Source organism: Pelmatolapia mariae, linkage group LG14, assembly GCF_036321145.2.
Source record: "Pelmatolapia mariae isolate MD_Pm_ZW linkage group LG14, Pm_UMD_F_2, whole genome shotgun sequence".
Classification (NCBI taxonomy): domain Eukaryota; kingdom Metazoa; phylum Chordata; class Actinopteri; order Cichliformes; family Cichlidae; genus Pelmatolapia; species Pelmatolapia mariae.
The window spans coordinates 4,215,487-4,242,972 of NC_086239.1; the positions used below are offsets into that span (position 1 = coordinate 4,215,487).

Here is a 27,486-nt window from a genome sequence, read left to right on the forward strand (position 1 = left end):
GCCAGCCTGGCTAAAAATCAATCTTCTAGCATAAAATTCCAATCAATAATCTGCACACTCCTGACTATAATGTTTTTCTCTTCAACTCAGCTCACAAATCTCTGCCTCCTGTTTTTATTCTAAGAATACTCACTTTAAGTGGTGATGTGGAGCACTCCAAGAAATTTAAAACAAAAATCTTTAAAATTCATTCTGTCATTATCTGCACTGCTAAGACCAGAACTAAAATAAGTTAGTAACACTGAACGCAACAAGGCTGGCAGACTAAACCACTGCAGACTTAACGATAATCAAATGTGCAAAAAATAGAAAACTTTCATGCTGAGGGTTCATAATGTATTGTAAGTGTTATTCATGCATCTTCATGGCATGCAATAAAATGTGAAATAAACATGGTTAATAAGGGAATCTCTGAGCACTGTTGATGATGCATTTATCTCTCCTTAGAATTATCTCTCCTTACATGACGCTTTCATTCCTGTTTGCACAAACTGCAGAAAATCAGTGCATTTGGAATGGAGCAATTACTCTAAACTACCAAAACCTAAAATTTGTCTATTCATACATTCATTCAAAATCCATGTTCTATTTTATTTCAATCTGTAATATCACCTCTTCTAGTCTTTTCAAAACTGAAAAACTAACTAGATGTAAACCAAATCCATCTAAATGTTCAAAGACTAGAATGCATCATTTCCAGTGGTGAAAATAAAACAAATAAATATGTGTATGTGTGTGTGCATAAGGAGAAGAGGTTCCTCACATTCTGTTCTTTCGTTTCTGATACTTTGTTACCATGTCTTGCAAACTGGCCGTGGTGATGATGATGATGGTGATGATGAAGAGGGGGGGGGGGGGCAGGAGAAATTTAAAAAAAACAACAACAAAAAAGAAACAATAGAAAAAAATTAAATAAAAATTATGACAAAAATGAAACGTGAATGATATTCAAATTATTTCAGGAATTAATGTGACGACCCAGTTTTTTTCTCTTCAGCAAACTCTCTGAACCTTTTTTTAAAGGACAAAGAGCAGACTACTTCAATCTGACCTTGCAGAATGAATAGAAATCATTTTTCTTTCATTCTTTGAAAAAGTTCATTATTCAAAGATCATTTTAGTGTATCTAACTCTGTCCTTTACTGTTTTATACGCTATGCCCATTAATTTTGACTTTAATTCCCAGCGGTTTAAACTTAGAGTTCAAACAGCTGTCTGCTGTCTTTACAATGTGGATGTAAGAGTTTCCCCTGCAAACAAATTATTGCACCTCCATAATATAGCATGTATATTTCGGTTCAATAGCATGATATGCATTTCAGCTTTTGGGTCACAGTTAGAGAAATTTTTGGTGCAGCACAGAAGAAAAGAAATGCATCGTCTATAAAGACAAGCATATCATATTCATGCTAAATTTATATGAATGAAAACCTGCAGTGTGATTTCAGCTTGAGATCAAATCTCACTCTGTCAAAAAAGGATACAGCTATTGTATACTATATACTATATACTATACAGCCATTGCATTTTTCATTGGAACTGTCAGTGGAGCTGATGTTCAATGGTCAATGAGAGCTCAACATGACAGCTGTCCTGGCTGACAGACAATGACTGGTTTGTTGACATCATTTTAAACGTGAAATTTTTCTTCTTGGATACCTTGTCAAACTATAACCAACTTGATGAAAACCCTCTTTCAGTTAGATATAAAAAAAAGGCAGCCACCAGTGAAAACAGTTAGATTGTCACATTAAAATATTGATAATTTTCTCCAGATTTAATCTTGAGAACTAGTATTGTAACCACTACAGAAAAGAGTGATTTTAAACCTCAGCTTCAGTTACACATATAAGTGGCACCATACCTGTTAATAAGGTCTTCGTTGTCATCACTCTCCATCTCATCCTCAATGGCTGCCTGGAGGTCACCAATCCTTTTGAAAGCCAACTTAAGGTCTGCCTGCAGGCTCTGATTTGCAGCCTCCAAGCTCTCAATGTCCATTTCCTGTTAATGAAGCAAGAGATAAAATGAACCTTTCAGCTAGTCTGGACCAAAGGCTGATGAGTTCAGTGTTGCTGATATATTGCTTGTGGATGCTGTGCAGGGTCTCCTAAGATGTCAGTAGCATATGACTGCACTGCTTAGTTTACTGATATCATTATCATTACTGTCTTACCAGCTCATGCTTCTTGCGGCTGGCCTCTGCTTCTTTTTTGGCCAGCTCAGCCATTTCTTCTTTGATATCACGGATCTGTCTCTGGAGACGTTTGTTCTGTTCCTTCTCTCGAATCTCACTGCTGCTGCGCTGATCTCGTTCCTCCGTCAGCTTCTCCAAGTTCTCCTTAAGCCGAGCTAAATGGCTCTGTCAGCAACAAAGGGAGATGGTTAGAGACAGAGACTGAAACTATAAATATATAGATATGGCATGTAAAATGTGAAAAATATGATGTATAATAATGGTGGTGAAAGTAACATTTAAGAGAAACTGTACCAATCAGGTATCTCACTGATGTGCAAAAAATCCCCCCCCAAAACCCCAAACATCTTATCCATGGAGGCCCAACCTCTTGAATTCAAGTACCTGCTGCTCATGTCTCGGTTCCTGATACAACAGGATGCATTCAGGGGTCTTGTGAAGTTTTTGTTTTTATAGGGCAATGTTGTTTTATGGAATGAGGTGGACCTACACATTAATTGTGTGGTTGAAAATCGGTATCAAAGTTTATAGCAAAACACTGCTGGCCAAATTTGGGGCCAAAGCGATGTTCTGACTGACCACCATCCCTACACCCAGCTGATGGTATGATTAGGTTTAGTGTCACTACTGGTAGTATGACACAGTATTAGCTGGAAATTTAGTTCCACCAGGATGGTACATTTCCATTTCCAAAAGGTTTACACAACTTTGTAATTATTCATTATTTTTGTCCACTTTTGTCTCTTCTCACCCCCAAGTGGTCACAGCAGATCACTGCCTCTCCCTAAACCTGGTTCTGTTGGAGATTTCTTCCTGTTAAAAGAGTGTTTTTCCTTCCCACCGTTGCCAAGTGCTTTCTCATAGGGGGTTGTCTGATTGTTGGAGTTTTGTATTACTGTAAAGTCCCAGCACAGTCTCAAGAGCAAAGAGGAGATTCCAGGAGACGGGCATACTCTTGGAGAATTGGACAGGTCTGTAGATGGTTGTTAAACCATCATCAATAAAAGTATCTGCTCCTTTGTGCAAGAAGGAACAGGATGAGGACTGCTAGAGCCCTGCAAAATGACCCTGAACAGGCCCCTGGTATGAATGCCTCTGACCAAACAGAGAAACAAAGAAACTGTGGGTGAACCAAACAAGAGGGTAGCCTCAGGGTCCAACATCCTCTATTGGGCCCTGTTCAATGTGTATGACTAGTATTTGCCCCCTCTTGGGATATTTGCATACATGCAGATTGAGACAAAAGCTGACCAAATGACTGACTGCTGGAAACCGGGCAGCTGACTGACAGGCTGACCGTTGCGGGATCAGCATATGCTGATGCTTTTAGGTAGTGAAGGGCTGTCAAGTAGCTCTTGTCCTCAGACATGCCTTGCCTAGTAGCATGGACTAGGGAACTTAAACACATGGGATTGCTATAGCAAAAATACACTGATTCTTCCACCTATCAAATTCGGGGTTGATGAGTGGCAGGTTATACCCTTAACAGGTTACTAATCTGTTGCAGGACTAACACAGAGAAACAGACAAACATTCACACCTACAGTCAATTTAGAATCATCAATTAAGCTAACCACTAACTGCATGGACTGTCGGAGGAAGCTGGCATACTCAAATCGAACCCATGTAGACAAGCGGAGAGCATGCAAACTCCACACAGAACGGTGCTGTTGATTAGTCGATTCAAACTCATGACCTTCTTGATGTGAAGCAACAATGCTATATAAGCACCATCATGCTGCTCATGACACTTTTATATATAAGTATTATCACAGATTATATGATTTAGCACAACACTGATAGATATGTTTTTGGAGTGCAATACGTTCATAAGGTGACCTTTTTCTGTTTCTACAGTTTCTTTCTGACGTTATTAGGATCTTTCATGCTCCCACCAGCCTCTCAAAAATGTCTACCAATGCCAGCAGCACCCAACCTGTGTTTAGCTCTTACCTCTAGGCGTTTGACTTGGGTCTTCTCAAACTCCAGCTTGGTCTCAAGCTCACGACACTTGGCCTCCTGCCGGCTGACAAGGGATTTCTCCACCATGGACTGCTCCTGGAACTCCATCTGGCTCTGGAGGGCTTGCATCTAAGACACAAATGTAGATATGCTGATGTTACTATTTAGTGCGACACACTGTCTAACTCTGAGCTTTCCTAATCAAGTTCAATTCTTTACATTCCAAAAGTTTAACAGCTATTTTCATTTAGAACTTTGTTGGCTATGGAGACACACCTAGCTCTAGGTATTTACACATCCTCAACGCTGCCTTTACTATCCTGGTAAAACTGCACCTCAAGCATCTATTTTTTTAAGTCCTAAAATGTTTCCCATTTAAAACAGAATCTACATAAAATTAAAATTACTGATCTTCAAGAAGAAACTGCAAGTGAAAGCACTTAATAATAAACGATTAACTTAACAGAAAATGTACAGAAAATGCCTTCTTGTTCATCTTGTCAATTTATTCTTTTTTTCCTTTTTACAAAACCCAAAACCATCTTGAGGATGCTTGGTACTTGGAACCGAGAATGTCTCAGTGTGTCAATAAGTCACCAAGTGTTCATTTTATAATAGCTGTTCCAAACTCCTTAAATATGATCTCTGATGAATGCTTTCTATGATACAGTAAACACAAACACACTAACACCAACACTGAAATCACCTTATTTAACTTCAATGAAAACATACTAGAAACTACAGTATGTGAAACTAAACTAAAATGAAAAACAAAAATATCCCTAAAACAGCCATTGTGCCATTTTCACTTTTCTCCCTCTTTACACATGAACCAAACAATGTGTTTCTGTCTCCTTTTATTTGGGTTCAACTAATGTGTCTGATGAAGAAAAAAAGATCATGCAGCTGCAGTCATTACAAGGATGACAGTAGTGCTTGCCTGAGTATGGAAACCAAGAGGGCCATCTGTGTCCCATATTGTCAGTGTCAATGTTGCGTGAATGACACATGCATCTTCTTATAATGATCACAGTGTATGCATATATCTCTGCTCCTTAACTAGTTTGGATGAAACGTGCTATATAAACTGCTTAGGCTACAAGGAATATCAACATTTATATAACTTTTGAGAATTGTTTTTATAACACTTAACTGCTTGCAATTATATATATATGAGCTGTTGTAGATGATCTAAAAATGAACAACATTATGCTCTAGTGCGGCTGTGAATTGTCCTCTTATATATTCTACATGTTATGTTTGGTGTAATGTCAAAATAAATGGCAATGCTATCTGTTACATGTATGTTGTTACGTTACATGTATGTTTCTAAATACATTTTGTTAAACTATTTTTAGTGCAGTGCAACTTTGTGTTCTCATTTATATATGTAAAAAAGTCTAATTAATTATTACTGATTAATAACTGATTACTTTGTCAAAGAATATGCAGCTTGCAAAAACTAACAACAATAAACACATTTATGTACTATTTGTTTGGTGTTTATCAACACCTGTTTTTGCCATCAAAATAACATGATAAATTAACATGCACCTCTGTATTTCTATACACGAACAAAGCAAATAAATTCTGTAGGCCTGGCAAAAACTTCCTGTAGGGTCGTAGGTCGTATTTTTGCTAGTTATGTTGAGGATTGTATTTGTCAAGAGAATGCTGCAAAAGCAAAGGAAACAGGCTGAGGAGAGGTACACATTAATCATATTCTGTAAATGAGATTTTTCACTGAACTGCAGTAGCAGAAACTCTAGAAACTTTCAGTGTGAGGAAAGCAGAGGGTCTACAGTATGAAACTATGATTGTCACAGGATCATATAGTGCTCACAGTTTCTATTCTGAGCTCTTAGGCAGCAGTAAATGGTCTAATTACTGCTGAGTGTCAGGAAAATTGGTGGCCGCAACGTGGCAGGAGCACGGCTTCATTTAGAAAGAATGCTCTCATGGCTGCATCAAAGCATACAACAGGGGTCGGCAACCCTGGGCACGCATGCACTTTATTTTATAATTTTATTTTATGTGAAGGAAGAGTATATAAGATGAGATAAGATCATTTTATTCATAAGGTTAGTTAGTAGAGTTGCCAACCGTCCCGTAAAAAATGGAATGGTCCCTCATTCAGAGAAAATATTACGCGTTTCGTATTGAGCTGAAAAGGAACAGTTTGTCCCGTACTTCAGCTAGAATGGAAAAAGACACAAAGCTGGAGTTATTCTGTGTCTTTACGCTGCACAGCTGCCTCTTCTTCTCTCATTTTCTCCCCCTCCCTCTCCTGTTGCTACTTCAATCATGAAACTGATCAATGATCAGCTGATCGGCATTTCTCTCTTGTTTGTTTATCGCCCACTTTGCGCCAGAAAGAGGAAACCAGCGGATGTCGCGCTAAACAACAGCAGCACGTTTAAGCTTGATCAGCTGCTGTTAGAATTTATTTAATATTAATTTCTAGTATCAGCTGATGTTTGCTGGAGCCACAGCTGTAAAAGCTGCTGGTCATGATATCGGTTTGGATATGTGGTGAGAAGGAAACATGAAGATGAAACCAGGAGATGTCCTTACTGAATCATCAGAGCTGAACAGGTGATGGAGAAACGGGTTTACCTTTCATCATCATCATCATCATCATCGTTTATTTATATAGCACTTTAAAAACACACAAGGCTGACCAAAGTGCTGAACAATAGAAACATAATAGATACCATAAGAATAATAAATACGATAAAATAATAAACACAACGAAAACAATAAAATATAAGTAAATACAAGTCAGTCAACCACTGAGTCAAAAACCAGTGAATAAAAATGCGTTTTCAATCTGGATTTAAAAACCATCACTGATGTCGATTGCCTAATGTAAAGAGGAAGATTATTCCAAAGCTTAGGAGCCACAATAGAGAACGCTCGGTCTCCTCTCAGTTTTAGCCGTGATTTGGGGACTGAGAGCAACAGCTGCTCAGCTGACCGGAGCGAACGAGTGGGGACATAGGGCTTCAGCAAATCAGACATATATGCAGGTGCCAGACCATTTAAAGATTTAAAAACCAATAAAAGAACTTTAAAATGAATCCTAAATTCAATTGGAAGCCAGTGCAGGGAGGCCAGGACCGGAGTAATGTGCAGAGTCGAATTTTACCCCAAGATTGGTAATCGAGCTTTTCAGGCGAGGGGTCAGAGCAGTAAGGTCAACATCAGGGATATCAGAGGAACGATTCGGGCCAAACACAATTGCTTCCGTTTTACGTTCATTAAAATTTAAAAAGTTTAGAGCCATCCATGACTTAACATCACTAAGGCAACCAAGCAGGAGTCTAATTGGGGAGCTATCAGAATGACTGAAAGGAAAATAAAGCTGGCAATCATCAGCATATAGATGAAATGAAACATTGTGTTTACGAAAGATCGCACCCAGTGGCAGGAGATACAATGAAAACAGTAATGGCCCAAGAATAGATCCCTGTGGTACACCCCATGACAGAGGGGCCACAGAGGACGATGATGAGCCCAACTTAACACAGAAGCTCCCGTTTGAGAGATATGATTTTATCCACAGGAGTGCCAAGCCAGAAATGCCCACACAATGCTGTAATCGAGAGATCAGCAGGTCGTGATCCACTGTGTCAAATGCAGCAGTCATATCTAGTAGTATAAGCACTACATGTTTACCACAGTCCGTCGCTACCAGAATATCGTTCATAACCTTTATGAGAGCTGTCTCTGTGCTATAAAACGGCCTAAAGCCGGACTGAAAAACTTCAAACATTTGAGAGTTGTTTAGATAATCCATCAGCTGAGTGTGAACAACCTTTTCCAAGATCTTACTCAGAAAAGGAAGTTTAGAGATGGGTCTAAAATTTGACATTACTGAAATATCTGAGCCTGGCTTCTTAAGTAAGGGATGAATAACTGCATGCTTAAACTCACTTGGTACTTGACCTGACAAGAGGCTGGTATTGATTATGTTCAGAATATGTGGTCCAACAGTAGGAAACACCTCTTTCAGAAAACGGGGATGAACGACATCATTCGGAGAACCACATGGTTTAGCAGTTAACACAAGCTTCTTTAGTTCAGGTAGAACAATTGGTTGGAAAGCAATCAGCAAATTTAAACAGGGAACATGCACAGCCGGGTCAACAGAAGATACAGTGGAGGGTCTCAAACTAGCGACCTTATCCACAAAGAAATTAAGAAACCTACTACACATAACCTCAGAAGATTGCAAAAGAACATGGTCCTCTGCATTCAGTACAGAATTAATGGTATTATACAGAACACGAGGGTTATGTGAATTAACAGCAATAAGTTGTGAAAAATAGGAGTTTTTGGCGGTCTTTACTGCCCTCTGGTAAGCTTTCCAGCTCATCTTAAGAGCTTCCAGAGAGACGTACAGCCTGTCCTTTTTCCATTGTCTTTCACATCTCCTAAATTCTCTTCTAATGTCTCGAGTAAAATCGGTTAGCCAAGGGCTGGCCTTGGTGCAACAACATCAAGGGCAGATTTACAAACAGAGTCCAGATGAGATAGTAATCCATCTACGGAGGACGACTCAGAGGGACTGGACACAAGTTGTTCAAATATTGTTGAAAAATCTTCAGCAGTATCTGAGCCGAAGGCACGATAGCATTGCATAGGTGCAGCCCGTTTAACAACAGGACTAAGAGGAACAACGTCAAATAAAATGGGCATATGATCAGAGAATACAGCATCCTCCACATGTAAGTTACAGACAGATAACCCATACGATAACACCAAATCCAATGTGTGACCACGTTCTTGAGTGGCACATTTAACAGATTGAACAAGATTAAAAGAGTTCACCAGGTCCATGAATTCCTTAGCCAGGGGCTTCCCTGGGCAACATACGTGTATATTAAAATCACCGAGTAGCAGGACCTGGTCATACCGGGATGCACAGTCAGCAAGAAACTCCGAAAACCCAGATAAAAACTCCTTGTTATATTTAGGAGGCCGATAAATTATTGCACACAGCAATGAAGGCGAGTGGCCCAGTTCACACAGGCAAAGTTCAAAGCTGGTGTGGCGTGTCCATGAGGATAGTTGCTTAAACTCAAAGTGTGATTTAAAAACAACAGCTAACCCCGCCACGACCAGAAGCTCTCGGAGCGCTAAAATAAGCACAGCCGGTGTTCCAGATCTACTGGCGTTTAGATTAACTGGCGTTGGTCGAACAGATGTGTGGCAGTCTTGCGTTTCAGGAGCTGCTACCGACAAACCAGCAAAAAAAACGCCAAATGTGTCATCTGTGACACTTGTGAGGTTATCTCAAACACACTCCGTCAGTCTTGATGCCGTTGAACACAAAATGTTTAAAAATGTCGCGAGTTTACCTGGTGATATCCTCATGCGCGACGCGATCGCGAAAACCGCAAACAATTAACACCACGCCGGTGCTGTTCACAGGACAGCAAGAGTAAACGATCGGGAGACTCTTGTCGTCGTTATCGTTCCCCTCGCACGTTTTATTTCTCCGGTTTCAGCGTTTTTGCTTCACAACTAAAGCATGCAGTTTACTTTGTGTGCACTAACATGGACTCGAGTCAACCAGCGCCACCTCTGGCCAAGTGCCACAGCCTACAGCCAGATCAACTTGTGACACACATCTGCAGCACGTTTGAATTAGTTTCATGCACAATACATGTGTACCTTTCAAATGTGTCTGTTTGTGCGTCATGCAAATAAATCTTTGAAAAGAATGAAATGATATCATGTATTTATTATTGGCCTACATTTGTACAAAATTCCAAATTACATACACAAAGTCATAGAAATCATCGCTCCAATTGGTCATCATGATTTTAATATTCTCTTTTTCCATAACAATGAAATACGCCTTGGACAAATATGACACATCAGTAGTTCATTAGTGTTGTCACATCACATCCTGTAAGCAGAGTCTGCCTGTGTCTTTTCTCTGCGAACACACATTTTAGAGTTGGCTGTTATATACTGTCTGTATAAGTGTGGTTAATCTAATAAACATTTGTAAGGAGATGGCAGTTACTGTGAATGTACAGCAGGTGATTAGTAATAAACACTCAGACAATGACTCTGACAATCTCATTCAATCTTTCAGATTGAATGCACCTTCTACGGAAGGTGGTACCACACAGTGTGTGTGGACTTCCCCTGTGCAGAAGGCGACTACAAATGTAGTGGGTGCTAAATAAACAGAAAAAATTGATCCCTGTTGTCTTTGCTTAATGATTGTTTTTAGTGTTGACAATCCACATTGCTGGGATTGCATCTTTCAACATGTTTGTGGGTAGATTTGGATGTACCAGGGGTAAGTGCAGCCACTCAGCCTTTACTCAATGTGATCATAGCAGCAGGTGCAGATGTGTCACAAGTTAATCTAGTAGTAGGCTATGGTACTTGGCCACAGGTGGCAGCAGTGGACTGACCTCATTTGAAACTGCTCCAGTTGCTATGTGATAGTGGATCTGCTACAAATTGAAGATCATATGCAAGTTTTGGAAATTAACCCTTGTATTATGTTGAAAAACAAAAAAATGACATTGATTTTTTTGCAGGTTTGTGTTAAATCTACATCTCCTCCAGTCTCAAAAACGGATGACAAACCAATCGACACACCTGAGTCACTGACTTTTTATTACTAATCACTGTGTAAATGCTGTAAATTCACAGTAACTGCCATCACCTTACAAATGTTCATTAGATTGACCACACTTATACAGACTGTATATAACTACCAACTCTCCAGCCATGTTGATGGATTGCCTATATTGGCAGAAATAATTATTTCCAGAGAAAAGACACAGGCAGACTCTGATTACAGGATGTGATGTGACAACACTAATGAAATATTGATGTGTCATATTTGTCCAAGGCGTATTTCATTGTTATGGAAAAAGAGAATATTAAATTCATGATGACCAATTGGAGCGATGATTTCTATGACTTTGTGTATATAATTTGGAATTTTGTACAAATGTAGGCCAATAATGAGTATATGATATCATTTCATTCTTTTCAAAGATTTATTTGCATGACGCACAAACAGACACATTTGAAAGGTACAAATGTATTGTGCATGAAACTAATTCAAACGTGCTGCAGATGTGTGTCACAAGTTGATCTGGCTGTAGGCTGTGGCACTTGGCCAGAGGTGGCGCTGGTTGACTCGAGTCCATGTTAGTGCACACAAAGTAAACTGCACGCTTTAGTTGTGAAGCAAAAACGCTGAAACCAGAGAAATAAAACATGCGACGGGAACGATAACGACGACAAGAGTCTCCCGATCGTTTACTCTTGCTATCCTGTGAACAACATCGGCGTGGTGTTAATTGTTTGCTGTTTTCGCGATCGCGTCGCGCATGAGGATATCACCAGGTAAACTCGCGACATTTTTAAACATTTTGTTGTTCAACAGCATCAAGACTGACGGATTGTGTTTGAGATAACCTCACAAGTGTCAAAGATGACACATTTGGCGTTTTTTTGCTGGTTTGTCGGTAGCAGCTCCTGAAACGCAAGACTGCCACACATCTGTTCGACCAACGCCAGTTAATCTAAACGCCAGTAGATCTGGAACACCGGCGGGCAGCAGTTCAGAAAAAACGCTTAACTCACCGGGTGAACTCCAGGTTTCAGTCAAACAGAGGAAATCCAATGCATGGGAAGAAAAGAAATCCTTCAGGATGAAGGTCTTATTCGCCACCGATCTGGCATTTATTAAACCCAACCTGAGGGGAGCTGGTTCGGAGACCTCCGGGGTAGTGACAACCAGATCCACCGATCGAAGGTTTGATCGGTCCATTCCCCTCCAACGCAGATGCCGAAGAGGGAATGATTTAACAGGGCTGCTCCCGATAGAGCCGACAACGGGAACCAACCAGGAATCCACAGGATCCAGAGCACGCGATGGTACCAAGAGTCGTGGAAAAGATTGACGAACGGACCGTAGATCGTGAGGAAGGTAAGAAATCCGGATTCTCAGCTTAACGAGGCGACCTCCACGGGTACCCCGTCTCCTGCGTCGCTTCCGCATATCTGGTGGCAGTGGTAGGGGATGCCAGCGCAATGGTACTGCTTCCAGGTAGGGAGGCAGAAAACCCTGGCTATCTTTACCAAACCAAACTGAAACTTTGGTGGATGAGCCGATTTCCAATAAAGTCTGGCGATCATACGACAGTATTGAACTGACATGTTGCACAACATTAGCTAAAAATAGAGCTGGGCGATAGAACGATAACGATATGTATTGCGAAATAACTTTTTCTCGATAGAAAAATTAAACTATTGCGATAGGCCTCATCTCTCTTGTCCTCTTAAAAAAAAGAAAAAAAAGAACAGCCAATCCAAATTAAGTAGCGCAGAGCCGAACCAATCACAGCCGCAGTGTCACGTCACGTGACTTGTTATGTACAGCACAAGTGCCAAGGCGCACATGTGTATTTGTTTGGGAAGCAGCCAGCCGGGCGGTCCGGGTAATGGAGGAAATGAGTGTGCCGACTAGAGAAAAATCAACCGAGAGCGTGAGCGAAGGTTACCGAAGAAAAAAACAGATGCTGGTTCCAATTCCGGAGAGATTGTCGAACGGAAGCGGCCACAGAAGTTCCGTAGTGTGAAGGTATTTCGGCTATTTCAAGTCTGACAAAAAACAGAGTAGCAAGTCTGGAAATACAATAAACCGGTGCATGCTCAATCTCTGACTGAAAGCGCTAATTCGTCATTCGGCTTTTGTCAGACTAAAGTAACTGTTAGAACTGTTTGAAAAGCTAAGCTATACAACAAGGAGAGATTGAGAATTTCCTTTTAGTTCTCGGTTTATTTGATATTGACAAAAGTTAGTCAATTTTGTCTGTTCTTCTGTAAAACGAACTAAGATTTATTTTTAGAATTAAAACTTTGTTTCTAAGTGGAATTGACAATTTAGTAGTCTGTTTTGTTTGTCCTGCCTTTTGTATAGTTTGCAATATTTGCCTTTATTTATCTGAAACTGAAGTCTCATGTTCCTTAAGTACATCTACCCTGTTGAACTTATTATGGGAAATAAATATTTAAATTAAAACAAGCTGCTAATTATTTCACATTTTACTTGTGAGCAACGGCACATTTAAATCTTGATAAATCTATCGTGATATATATCGTTATCGCCTGAAATGAAAAGAACATATCGTGATATGAAAAAATCTTATATCGCCCAGCTCTAGCTAAAAACAATAAAATCAAACAGATAAAAAAGAGCGGTTGACGGCATGCCAAACACACAGGCGCCATCTTACCTTTAGGTGACATGAATGAGTTGAAGGGAAGTTATAAACTGTTTCTGAGAAATAACACCAGGATCCTTTTCTAAGTAGCTGACAGCTGGTAACTGTGCAGGAGCGGGTCTAGCAAAGATTTGCCAGGGGGCCAGGTGGGGCATTAACAGGGAGAGGGGGGCACAAAGAAATACTTTTCTTTCTTATTCTCATTTAAAATATCTAGCTTTTATTAAATAATTATCTGAATCTTACAATCAAAGTTTTTATCTGATGTAAAATGTATATAAATCATACATATACCAACAAGACAGTGTACATCGCTGTCACAACAGCGTCTGTTTTCATTCAAAGGCTTTATGGCTTTTCCTATAATACCTGGTGGGCCGGTCTCTAGTCAAAATGCCCGGGCCGATTTTTTGTCCCAGTCCAGCCCTGGGCACGACATGCAGTGAATTAATTTGAGCAGTTAAAGCATTAAAAAATAAATGGCTGGGCCAGCGGTGCACATCGCAAATTAGCTTGCATAGACACATTAGTTGTGCCGCTTCTTAATGACGGTATCTTAGCTAAGAAACACAACTACCAGATTAAACTTGTAATTGGCTAAAAATAACTTAGTGAGGGACGTTGCTAGCTGGCGGTTTTTTAAGCAATGTTGAAATTTCCACATTCCGACACTTCAAATGCTTCAGGAGCTGTCCGCTCAGCGCAGCATCAGCACCATGGAAATCCGTAGACTCGAGACAGAATTCACAATGCGTTTTTGGGATTTTCAGGTGTATGGACCAATGTTTTCTTTTCTGATCAAACCAGAAAGCTTTAATGAGCAGCTGGATTTGTCTCACATTAACTGGCTGGACACAGAGGACATCGACATGCAGCTGATTGAACTGAAAAGCTCGACTCTGTGGGGTCAAAGTTTGCAGAACTACGAAAGCGGCTGGAATCCACAGCTGTGCGTGTTCATGGAGCTTGCATTTTCACCTGCTGGATATCACTACCTGACTAGTTAAACTGTCCTCAGAACATTGCAGAGGCATTATTGACAGTATTTGGCTCTACATATCTGTGTGAGCAGATTTCTCTCACACGAAGAGTGTCCTCAGGCAGCCGTCTGAATGCTGGACACTCGGAGACCTGTGTTTCTGAGTGGGAGACCAGAGATCACATTAACATGTGTATCCCTGTATTAACAAACATACCATATTGGCACAGTTTATTTTTCTTATCATTGTTGTGAGGAGACTATAAATAGCATTTGCATTTTCTGTTGTACAGTTCATTTGCTGTTATGGAGTTCTTGTTATGTTTAAAAAGTCTCTTTTTTTTGTTTCAAAATAGCTGATAACTATTCGCTGATAGCTGCCAACATCTGCGAACAAATATAATTCTATAAAGTGGTTCTATATATTGTGTAACTGTTAATATAGAGCGTTATTAAATTTATTGCTAATGCAATCATATGGCACATTGACTTCTGAGGAAATTTTAGATGGCACTCATCATCAGAAAGGTTGCCTACCCCTGGCATACAATATGATACAGAAAAATTATTGGGTGTCAAGATTTTCCTAGTTTTACACTGGTTGTACTACCAAACATAAAAGGTAAACCAACCCACTGTTTGAATTAAGCTATCCATATTTAAGTGAGCGCTGCAAAACTTGAATAACCATAAAGACCTAATGGAGTCCTCTGGAAGATGAAATATCCCTAAAACAGATCCACCTAAATTGTTCACATTTGACTTTTAAAGAGTCTAATTCAAAATGTTTATTTTTTTTATTTTTATTTTTTGATGATGAAAGGACTGAATTTCTGTTCACTTACTCTATCCTCCTGTTTTGTTTTGTTTTTTTAAATTATGCTACTCCTTTCCCATCTTTTCACATGCTTGGAGAACTTGAGTGCTCAAATAGAGCAAAAACATACTGCTTGCATCTCTACCATTTATTATTATTATTATTATATTATTATTATTCCCATTTTCTGTTCTTAGACAGAGTAAAGCCTGGCTGACCATGCCACTTCTCCATTTTTATGCCAAGAACAAAAGTCATCATCTACCTTCTCTTGAATCTCCTGCTTCTCCTTTAGGGCGTCCTCAAGCTGGGCTTGAAGGTCACTGATCTGAGCCAGGTTCTGAGCTGACTGAAACCCCAAAAAATGGAAAACAAGGCATGAAACAAATCTAAGATTAGACAACATTTTATTGGATTTAATGATCATTTGAAATGGATCACAAACTTTTTATTGCCAGTGTACATTAAACAAGAAAGAAATCATACCTGGGCCACAGCAGCCTTGTGTTTCTTCATCAGCTCATTGAAGTCCTCTTGGTCCTCCTCCATTCTTGACTGCAGGTCATTCTTCTCCCTCTGCAGACGACTCAGCTGCTCCTCCAGCTGAAAAAAAAATAAATAAATAAAAAAAGATATTTCAAAGATCTACAGAGCAAGAAGGCAACTGCTTCTCCAGAAATAAAAAATTAAACTGTCTTCACAAGATTTAGATGAGGTAGGAAATCCTATACAATTCTTGGTCCTATTCAATGCCATGAAAAAGTATTTGCACACTTCTTGATTTTTTTTTTTTTTTAGTTAGTTGTATATTTCTTGCACGTAAATGTTTCAGATCATTAACAATTTTTTTACACACAACAGCAGGTAGGATTGAAAACTTTATATCCTTAATAAATTAAATCATTATCTAACATTTTCATTGTGCATTTACTCAGATTAACTTTTTCTAATATTAAAATTTGCAAAAAGAAAGAAAGAAATCAGGGAGGGCATAAATACCTTTTCACAATATTGCATGTCCAATTACTCAAAGTAACATCTATTAATCTATTATTATCAATTAGTATGTTGTAAAACAACACTACCAAAAGAGTAATTTAAGATCTTGCAGAATATATTTCAAAGTAAAATGAATGAAAATATAAAAGAATGTTGGAAAACGAGTGGAGATAACATGGCCTTAAATTACGGCATTACTCACTGTGCAGTATTTTTGCATTATAATTAATCCCATTAACGGGCATCTGGAACTGGATAAGTAACAAGAGTGGTATATAAAATTCAGAGCTTTTTAAGATCTTTTTAAATGAGCAAGTAAACTTTCTTATGCATCTTTCGCACCAGATGTACCATCTTTAACATAAAATGTGTGTAGACACCCTAAATCTACAGGAGAGACCAGTGACCCTTTGCAGAAAGCTCATTTCTGCAGTTTATATCCACAATCTCATTCTTCAGTCATTAGCCAGAGTTCATGACCATAAGTGAGGTTGTCAGCATCAAAGTAGCAGAGGCCCAGTTCATCGGTCAATCTCCTGCTCCTTTCTCCTGTCATTCATAAACAAGACTCCAAGATACTTCAACTCCTCCACTTGGGGCAGTCACTTTTCCCTGATTCAGAGACACTACTCACAATACACCATCACAATAAATTTTTGGTGTGCAAAGTCTGTCCGACATCATCCCTCGTCACCTCATCCAACTCATCACTGGGCGGTGATCAGGTCCTCTCTTCACCCAAGTGTCCAGAACATATGACAGAGTGGATGATATGATTACAAATCTTATCGTCACAATCATACAAAATTGACCTGCAACACATGTCCTGATGCCACATGATCTTATGGACATCCTTCAAAGACGGTGTTCATTACAGACAAACTGTTATGTGCACAGGTCTAATAACAGACCACTTTACAGGCTTTTCCTCACACTGTCCTTCAGGTCTCGCTGTGATTGCTCACATGAGCACTGGGGTCTCCCAGTAAGACAGTAGGACATCCGAAGTTGCAGGGAAACAATCCTCTCATCTGCTGGCAAAATTCCCAATGTACAGGGAGCACACTCAGGGGGATACAAAAATGCTCATCCCTGCCAGCTGCCTCCAGACTGGAACAGAGTCCAGCCCTCTCCAAGAGACTGGATCCATTCAGACTGAGATAATTAGTGTAAAATAATTTGTATTACCAGATTTAACAACAGTTCCCTGTGTTTTATGTTACAGACGGCATTAATTGTGATTGATTTTAGTTGTTACCATGTCTAGAAATTGTATTAATCATCCAGACAGTTTCTGTTACGTGTGTGGTTCATTCATGACGGAAGCACAGTGTCGCCCAATTACCACAAACCTTAAGAAGATATACAAATTGTGCTTTGGCTGTCTGCTGGGTGACCAGGATAAATCTTGGGCTCCACACGTCATCTGCAACAGTTGTTCCAATGGACTGCGTGACTGGCTAAATCTGTGAAAGGCCACAATGCAGTCCCGAAGATGTGGCTGACATAGAGCCTACATAGGCTGCTCTAATCACAGAACTCACCAGAGGTTATTCAAGCTCCCTGATATAACCAACATACCTAATTAATAGACTGGCAGCCTGAAATAATCCTATTTTTGTAATGACTGGGATAATATACAAAATAAGAGGAGAGGTTGTTGGTGCAGGGCAATGGATTAATAAATCATGACTAATGTGACTATGTGAAAATGTTAACAAATCAATTTAGGCACAGAGTTAACGCAAAGAGCTAGTGACACTCAGCGCTTAGTGAAAAACAGTCTAATGGGATAGAGAATGATCCAAACATCCATAGCTTCAAAATCGGGATTTAGATCATAAAGCTAAGATTTCATTTTATTTTTATTTTTCTATTTATTTTTATTAAAACCACCAAGTGCTTAGGTGTACCAAGATGCACTTGATGCACTAAAAATATCCATGCGGAATCTGGGGCAAATTCATTTACATATCACACTTTCTTTTTTTAATCCACTGTCGAGTGCTTTTATCAGTGCTGAGTGCTGATAAAAGCTGTGAATGCATCTCCATCTCTGGAGCATGTGATGGATACTTGAAAAAAGTGCCAGTAACCAGCATCAAACTCTCATTTAACACATTTAACAATAGACTGTTAGTGTAATTTCAGCCCAATTACATGGCCGGGCTCTTTGTTTTTTTCTCTTTTATTTTCCCTCTCAGATTGCTAGAGCTCTTTGTGGAAAAATAAAGCTGTTGAAAACATGTGTGACAATTTTCACAAAACACTGCAATTACGATGGGAGAGGCATGCAAGCGGCAACCATCTAAAAGAAATGTTATTTGCATGATTTTATTTCTACTGAATTGCAGTGTCTCATGTAGTTAGGGCTGCATAAAAAATCCTCCATTTATGTAATTACAATTTCTGTTATCGGTTCTCACAGCCTTTTACTTTTCCAGCAAGCTGGGTGCATGAAGAGGTCACTCTCAAAGATACCATTTCAAAAACAAACAGCTGCTGGCACAGTGAGCTTGATTCCTTATCTCATCTTATATACTCTTCCTTCACATTTTACTGAATAGATTACACATTCTGTCAAAACAGTTAAGCAGTATTAATATCCCAAGATGAATATTTTCTGCAGTACAACACTTTTCAACGTTCGCCAAACAACCTGAGAAAGAACAAGTGACGGCTGAGACATCCAGGGTAGAGGGACAGAGGCCATAATACATTCTAATTTAACACATACAGTGAGTAAGTCTGAAGAGGAAGAACATTATGCATTAACCTATTAAAAATAATCCACTCATTCTCTTCTGGTTATTCTTATTCAAGACAACAGTGATAACCACCATGCCACAGAGAAAGTAACTGACATCTATCACTCCGGAAATGATTGCAAAGAAATTTCTAAGGCAAACCACTTCGAGCACCATTATCCACAAATAGGGAAAACTTGGAAAAATAATGAACCTTTCCAAGGGTGGCCAGCCGACCAAAGTTACTCCAAGAGCGCACCAACAAATCATCCAGGAGGTCACAAACGAACATAGATCAACATCTAAGGAACTGCAGGCCTCACCTGTCTCATTTAAGCTCAGGAGTTCATGATTCATCAATAAGAAACAGACTTCAAGAGGCAAATATGGTGGGGATAGTGTGACGGACCACTTGCCGTAATTGATTTAACCATGAATTCTGCTCTCTACCTCAAAATCCTGAAGGAGAATGGTGGCCATTTGTCTGTGCCCTAAAGCACAAGCACCCTTGGGCTATGCAGCAGTACAATGATCCAAAATACGGCAAGAGGTCCACCTCTGAATGGCTCAACAAAAAGCAAAATAAAGGTTTTGGAGTTGTCTAAAGAAAATTTAGAATTAAATCAGATTGAGATGGCTGTGCATAACCTTAAAGAGGCCTTTCACGTTCAAAAACTCTCCAATGTCACTGAATTAAAGAAGAGTGGGCCAAAATTCCTCCATTGTACTATGAACGGCTCATTGCCACCAATATCAAACACTTGATCGCAGTTCTTGCTGCAAAGAGTCAGACAACTGGTTATTAGGTTGGTAATAATTACTTTTTCACACAGGGTCAGGTAGGTTTGGAGAACCTTTTTCGAGTAATAATAATAATAAATAAAATGAAAAGTAAGAAAATACATGTACTGTATTTACACAAGTTACCTTTATCAAATACAAAATGCTCTTTGTTGATCTGAAACATACAAGTGTGACAAAATATACTAAAGACTAAGAAATCGCCTTTTGATTACAGTGTATCTTCTCTCCTTTTTGCCAGTCAGCTGTTCATTCAAAAGTATTTTTGAAAGAGTGTGTAAAAATGAAATGTCAGTGGTGTTTTGGTGTACATAGGATTTTCCAAACTATGATCTGGGTTTCTCTGCTAATTCAGTTAGTACAAAAATGTTTTATCTTGTCCAGATTTAACTGTGTTGGCTCAATCTAAATGCTCATGCAGCTGAATTCTCAGCGAAGCTCTTCATTAACCTGCATTCACGATGACACTAATTAGAAATAATTAGCAACTGAAGTGAATGTTCAGTGCCTTTTCTTCCAGTTTATACATCAGGACAAGCAAGGCAAGCACTGCCTGCCCAGTGAAATCTAAAAATAGGTATCGATAAAACTGTACTGCTCCACAAATGATCTCATGTTGCTTCTTTGAACTCATCCTGTTATTTACTGCCATCTGGTGGTCACAGTTGGCTAGCTGAACAAAGAGCCACCAGAATCTAATTTCTATTATTTTCATGGTGATGTCGATATAACAAAGGCTGGAACTTTGTTAGAAAACAGTTGTGAATGCACATTGCTGATGCAAATCTGGCACAAAACTACTTTGCGAAGCACCTGCCCCTGGCTAAACTGGTGTGGAAACGAGAAAAAAACGTGTGGGGCCAGTTTTCTAGCCACCTGCTGGCCTGTTTGTGCCAGTGGCTATTTTCACCAAGCCCAGTTATGAGTTCACCTGAGAACTAGAAACACTAAATTAATTATGCTTTCTTTTCTTGTTGTCTGGTTTACTAGCTTATTATTTTGCAGATTTAGATGATAAAGATTGTAAATAATAAACCTTTATATTAATATTTAAAAATATAAAAGGTAAAACCTTTTTTTTGGACCCATAAGCAAACATGGAAGTAGTAAAACGTTTTCCACCACTGCTCTGGGGAAAGGGTACGTTGGGCACTGGAAGTAATAATATATTACACGTCCAGCCAGGAAGGACTGCAGAAAGCTAAAAACACCCACACAGAGTGCAGCATGAATAAAAGAATAAAAACAGCTGAACACAGGTGTCTTAGAATTAACTGGTATTTATATGACACTTTTCTATTCTTACAACTGACTCACTCAACTGATCAGCTGTTTCTGCAACGCAGTGTAATTAATATATATTTATATTTTACTTATTTCATTTCATTTTTTTGCTCATTGACTATAAAGAATTATGTAGAAGAAGTTAAGCTATAAGTCACTGCAACACTCTATGGTGATTATGTGAAAATGCAGAAACTACCAGAAGCTAAAACTCTTCAAACCACCTTCAGTACAAACAAATGGCTGACCTTGCACCTCTCTACATCTGGCTTCAAGTACAGTGTGCAATGAAATAAATAAAAGACTAGAAGTGTGCAGCAGGCTTCACAAGTATAGCAGATTAATAGAAAGCCAAAGGAAAATTTTATTATATAATTAGATGATTAAGTGTTGATATGTAAAGCCATCCGTTCATTAATTCCATCCTTCCTTCCATGATTTGACTGACTATAATGGCATAATATTCACCTAAAATTAAAGTTAATCTTTTTGTTATTTAAATTGGTTTTAGCAATACGTGAACAACCATTGTGTGATAGACAGTTGTTTCTTTTTAACAGGCAGGAGAAGAACCAGAAGGAGATTAAACTTCATAGATACAGAGAGTAAGAGTAGAGTAAATGACAGGCAAGAGAAACATGGGAGAAAGGAGAAAACACACTCTGACCGATGTGTGAAAACCAGATTACCATGGGAACCGGGCTTAACGTAAGATAAGTCATTCCGAAAAGGACAGAAAATATAAAGGTCAAAACAGATTATGAGCGTTTCTGACAGGAGCAAACTAAGAAAAAAACTAAAGAGCTAAAAACGGCTTCTTAGAAGAAGAAGAGAGTTGTATTTTGCAGTGACTAAGAAAAATCTCTTCATGAAAATTACATTTTCTTTATATGTAAATATATTAAAAAAAATTTAAAAAAAGAGGACAGAAAGAGTAAGATGAGCTCAGAGGGGTCTCACAGGAAACAGGTATGTCTTCAATCTCTCACTAATCTCTGGCTAAAAGTAGAGATTCAACATATCTACTGATACCCCGCTACCACCACAGATGACATCTTATGCCTTATGAAATCTTAAAGAAAATGCCCTACATGGTTGAGACAGCTTTAGCTTTTTCTTAGGAAGAATCCTAACCTTCATCTAAAACTGCATGCTGAAAATTCTCCTTCTAAAGGCTGAGAAGGAAATCTAGTGAGCTGTACTGACCGCCTGTTTCGTTTTGGAAATGTCCTCCATCTGAACATGTAGGTCTTCAATCTCCACCTCCATGGACTTTTTAGCTTTAACTGCAGCTGCACAGGTGAACTCCGACTCCTCTAACTGAAACACACAGACATTGAGGAAAAGAATGAGCTCAGGACGACTTCACAGTTAGTATCCCAGTAGATATATTACAGTTTTTTAATGGATTCTGGTCCCAGTCAAGAATCCAGGTGGCTGGGCTTTATTTGGAAAATCTTCTGCTTTGGATCAGAGGTTTTCAGACGGTTCAGTCCCGTAAGAAGGCACAGGGGAGTTGAAGTGAGGCCACAGACATTAATGCTTTGAGTCATAACTCAATCACATCAGGGGGTGTTTTACAGCTGAAAGCCTGAAAAACTGTCACAAAAAATAATCCAAGATTATGCTAATTACCATAAGAGGAGCATAAAATGTGTTAACATGTAAATGGGCTGGTGTCAGTATTTGACTTCTTTCATTCTTTGGTGTTTTTCTATCTACTTAGATTAGGGGTATTTCCATTTTTCCACAAGCCACAGATGATACCATGTTTTTGAAACTGCTGCTGTCAGTAATTTATGAAGTTGTATTTTTGTGGCTGTACCTGATTCTTGAGTTGGGCGATCTCCCTCTTGCTGGGTGCGTTATTCTTTATGTGGTCCAACATGATCTGGGCATCTGCTAGCAAAGCCTTGGTTCTCTTCAAGTCCTTCCTCAAGCGCTTTTCAACCTCTATGTCACCACCTCTCACCTGGGAACCAAGATGACCAAAGTGTGACTCAACTGACTGAGTGGGACAAGTTATGGTAGTTATAGTAGTTATAGTAATACACAGTATGTTTTATCATTAAAGGAAGAATCCTTAGATTATCTAGCATACATAGAGCTTTCTGAAAAAACTGAAATTTCTGAATTGATAAATTAAATTTGGCTACAGTGAAACACTACATATGAAGAAAGTAACAATTTTAACTAATAGATAAACTTTCCCAGTAGTTTCTTACTTACTAAAGACAATATTTTTTGCATTACAAATGTTTTAAGTATGTTTGAATAAACAAATGAATTATTACCTTAGCATACAATAGCAAAAATGGCTAAAAAATGTAGTCTAAAAGAATATCATGAAACGAAATGACTGATGCTTACATCCCTTGATAACACAGCTTACTCGTTCATTTTAAACATAAAAACCTCACACAACTTGAAAAGTTGTTAAGTTTAATTTATTTGCCCATACTCATATAAAATTGGATCTGCAATCAGCAGAAGAAAATTTACATATCTAAGTCCACAAGGCCAAATTTTGCTAAAACCTCAGGTCATACATGTCAGATATTTGTTTACAGTTTTTTTTTCTTTTTTTACAGATGCTGCTCCAGTTGCATTGCACTGTGTTCATTGTATTTACCTGGTCCTGTACAGACAGAAAGTTCGACTCCAGCTCTCTCTTCTCTTTCAGCACCTTCTGCTTCTCATCATACTCCTCTTCAAGCTGGACTTCCATTTGTTTTAGCTGCACAAACACACACACAGTGATGCTTTACTCGTAACGCAACTGTTCAAACAACCTTTTACACAATCACCATATTAAAATATTATTTTCACATGCCAGCTTTTATTGATTAGCAATAGTCAATAAAAGCTGGTTTGGCTCAATTTGTTCACTTAGAAAGAGAGGTCACTGCAAATCAATACAAAGTGAAACTGGGATCATAATGCCCTGTCATTGAACAGATTGAGTACGCCAACAGTGGGAATCGTGTGCTATGGCCTTCAGCTATTAGACTGCCAACTAAACATTTATTGAAGAATTGTGGACAAGATTGACAGCACTCTCCACCACCATCACTGAAACGACAAATGAGGGAATTACTTTTGGGAAAACGGTGCCTCATTAGGCCCGCAGAGTCCCATGAGATGCAAAGAACCAAAGCAAAACGGGGACCTGAAGTTGTTCTTGTGACATGTAATATGTAATAGCCCAACACCGTATGAACACCTTTTTCCCCCCATTGTCACCCATGTGTACATGGAAATGTGTCATATGCCAAAATATCCTTGGACAAGATACAACAGCATTTAGGTGCACGTTGTTTATATAAATGAGTGTGAATGGGTGAATGAGGCAGGTACTAGCACCAGTCCATTTAACATCTTGTGTCATTTAATTCATCTTGCTAGTTTCTGGATTCTTGGTGAGTTAAGTTTATAATCTCAAAAAAGAAAGGACTTTCTTCTCAAACTTTTCAGAGTATTTCAAGAAGTGAAGGCTATTAGTAAGGTTTTGATTAATTACACATTGATCCTACCCTGTGAGTCAAGTCAAATCCACCATTTTTAATTCTATTGCACATTTAAAAACAATAGCTGTTCTCTGAAGTGCTGTGCACCTAAAAGAAATATGCACACAAAGTCAAGGCAAGAAACACACAAAATCAAGAATCAAGGAAAAACATTTAAAACAGGGTACATGTTAGTTCAATGGTTTTCTGTGGTGTCTAGAGACCTCCCATAAACAACACTGAATTGATAGCAGCATGATTGGAATTTGTCATATTGTTGTCATCATTTCATTTATCCTTTGCTGTGCATGCCCTTACTGCTAATTTCTCCATCAGTGTCTCTGGATCTAGTCTCTAGCTGTGCCCAAAACCACAAATTTTAATCCTGCTTCTCCTAAACACTTGCTGACAAGTATTAAAAAATGTGAAAAAGCACTTTCTCACCTTTTTGCTACATGACTGCCTGATCTCCTCCACTTCCTCGTCTTTGCTCTCAATCTCCTTGGAATGGGTTTGACGCAAGCGTTCCATCTCCATCTCAAGACGTAGCTTACCCTGAAAGAAACACAGACCAGATGCTCTGGACTCACTGTGGCTTAAAGAAGCATAATGTTAATGTTCCATCTTTGCCTTGATGGAGGTATGTGTCCAATGCCATTCATATGTCACAAAATATACTAGCAATATACTAGCATGACTTTCAGAAGGAGTTGAATGTGTACAAAAACAAGAATCATTACATTTTGGTGCAGATTTTGAAAACTTTCTTTAAAGTTGCAGGATACTGGACTTGGATGTGGATGCACTCTTAATGTCCTTTTTGTTCCAAACTGTCATCTTTGTAATCTAAAAAGCATGACTACTATCCTTAATACTAGTCTAAAAATAGCCTTAAAATATCTTGATGCATGCTCAATCATCCAGTTAAGGAAATCCCAAAAAGCTGGTCCTGTTCATATGGACGTAGTGTTTTCAGTGGGAGAAATGTTTCGTCACAAATGACATCACTTGGATGACTTCATGATCCGAGAAAGTGACTCGGTCACTTGAATGAGTGATGAAACGTTTCTCCCACTGAAAACGCTACGTCCAGATGAACAGATTCAACTTGTTGGGAATATAAATAAATTTTTTTACTAAGCAAAAATACAGCTTTAATTGGAGTTGTTTTTTTGTTTTTTTAGTTTTTTCCTTTTTTGTGTGTACCTGCTCCAACATCTGGATGGTACCAGCCTGCTCATCAAGCTCTTCTTCTTGGTCTTTCACCTTTGCCTCTAGATCACGAAGCTGCTTCTTCACCTGCATAGAAAAAAAATGATGTTCCAAAATGAATACCTGATATTCAATTAATAAATCAATGCACCATCATATATCTATTTTAGTTGAACAGACAAAGAACAGTTTTGGTTTTTTGTGGGTGTGGACTGGCACAAACAGATGGAGTGGATGGTTTGACTAACTAAAAAAGGAATAGGACAGACCTTGGCCAGTGATGCCTCATCCTTTGATTCTTGGGAGTTGAGATCCTGCAGCTCGGCCTCCAGCTGCTCCAGCTTCAGGTTGACTGCACAAGCTTCCAGGTCTTTGTCCTGCAGGACAGGTGATTAGAGTCAGAACACAGAAAAGGGAACTGCCACATGTGCACGATGGGGAAAAGTTGAGATACTCTGCTCTACACATAGCCACAAAGTGGAAACACACAAAAGGGAAGTTACAATTACAAGTTAAAATTACAAGCTTGTTCTCTGTAACAAGCACAGTATGAACCTGGAGGTCTTTACAATATATTACAACTGCAATCAAGAGCTACAAGTTTCCGTGGAAAAAAATTGTAGACTTGGCATGAGTTAGACACACAATTAGAATAAAAATGTACAATCTTGGATATTGTGCTGCCATCCTGCTAACTACAAAGGAGGCCCAAACAACTATTTTTTCTTGCAGCTTTATACGCCCCTTAAACTCACAATGATCACACATGCTCATCTCAACATACTGATTGTCTTTACTGCTCAAAGACAATAAGTGACAGAGTAAATACAAAATCTAAATATGAATAGGATGCTGAAAACTTTAAAATGCTGGGTATCTGACACTAAATAATTCACAAATAACGCACCAAGTCCCAAGAAAAGAAAAACCCCCTTCACTAAAGCAACGTGCCACAGTGTAGACCACAGAGACACAGACCTCCAGCTGCTGCCGGAGGCCGAAGACCTCTCCGGTCAGCACGTCTTTCTCTCGAGCCAGTTTCTCCCTCAGGCTTCTCTCCCTCTGCACCTCGTCCTGGGCTGCACTCAGCTCACTGTCAAACCTTTCAAAAACACACACACACACACACACACACACACACACAAAACACTGTAATTTATTTACAATTACTGTTGTTATTACACCATTACTAATGGGCCTTGCAGGAACCAGGCAGAGGTAGGTAAAGTAATAGAACTGTGTGATGACATGACAGGTAAAACTTGACTGCGTGTGTTTGTGTACTGACTTCCTCTGCTTCTTCTCCAAATCATGGTTGCGACTCTGCTGACCCTCCAGGTGAAGTTTAGTGTCCTGCAGCTCAGCTGTCAGTCGCTGGGCTTTCTTCTTCAGCTGCTGGATATTTCGCTGAGACTCCTCATAATCAGCCTCCAGGTCACTGATCTGCACAAAAAGTATCCTCAATATGTTAAGAAGCCTGTTTGATGAATGCATAAAAAATACAGTCAAGCAGTACGCAAGCAATTTATTGTTTTTAAAACAGCTTATTAAGACCATTGTAGGTTAAAAACCACATGGGGAATGAGATTAGTTTTCAAATTAAAAGAAGAAAACTGGATTTAATGGCAAAAAAATTCCAATATGCTTTCAGTTATATAGTCATAAATGTGCTTGCTTTGAGTGCAAGTGTTTGTTTTGCTTAAGGATACTATT

General features: G+C 39.0%; 1 protein-coding gene across 12 annotated transcripts in view; it reads right to left on the bottom strand.

Annotated features, from left to right (window-relative positions):
• Positions 1 to 27,486, bottom strand: part of myo18ab (myosin XVIIIA b) — a 126,718-nt gene that overhangs the window by 13,560 nt on the left and 85,672 nt on the right. For 10 of the 12 annotated variants that reach the window (XM_063492372.1, XM_063492370.1, XM_063492366.1 and 7 more), the window contains 14 exons: positions 27,062 to 27,216; positions 26,752 to 26,875; positions 26,043 to 26,150; positions 25,768 to 25,860; positions 25,006 to 25,116; positions 23,688 to 23,792; positions 22,881 to 23,027; positions 22,262 to 22,375; positions 15,711 to 15,827; positions 15,490 to 15,573; positions 4,151 to 4,288; positions 2,177 to 2,362; positions 1,865 to 2,004; positions 764 to 808 (listed from right to left, as the gene is read on the bottom strand). In XM_063492372.1, the coding sequence (XP_063348442.1) occupies positions 764 to 808; positions 1,865 to 2,004; positions 2,177 to 2,362; positions 4,151 to 4,288; positions 15,490 to 15,573; positions 15,711 to 15,827; positions 22,262 to 22,375; positions 22,881 to 23,027; positions 23,688 to 23,792; positions 25,006 to 25,116; positions 25,768 to 25,860; positions 26,043 to 26,150; positions 26,752 to 26,875; positions 27,062 to 27,216 (1,667 nt within the window). The remainder of the gene's footprint in view (positions 1 to 763; positions 809 to 1,864; positions 2,005 to 2,176; positions 2,363 to 4,150; positions 4,289 to 15,489; positions 15,574 to 15,710; positions 15,828 to 22,261; positions 22,376 to 22,880; positions 23,028 to 23,687; positions 23,793 to 25,005; positions 25,117 to 25,767; positions 25,861 to 26,042; positions 26,151 to 26,751; positions 26,876 to 27,061; positions 27,217 to 27,486) is intronic. The other 2 variants (XM_063492376.1, XM_063492373.1) reach the window with 1 other exon arrangement.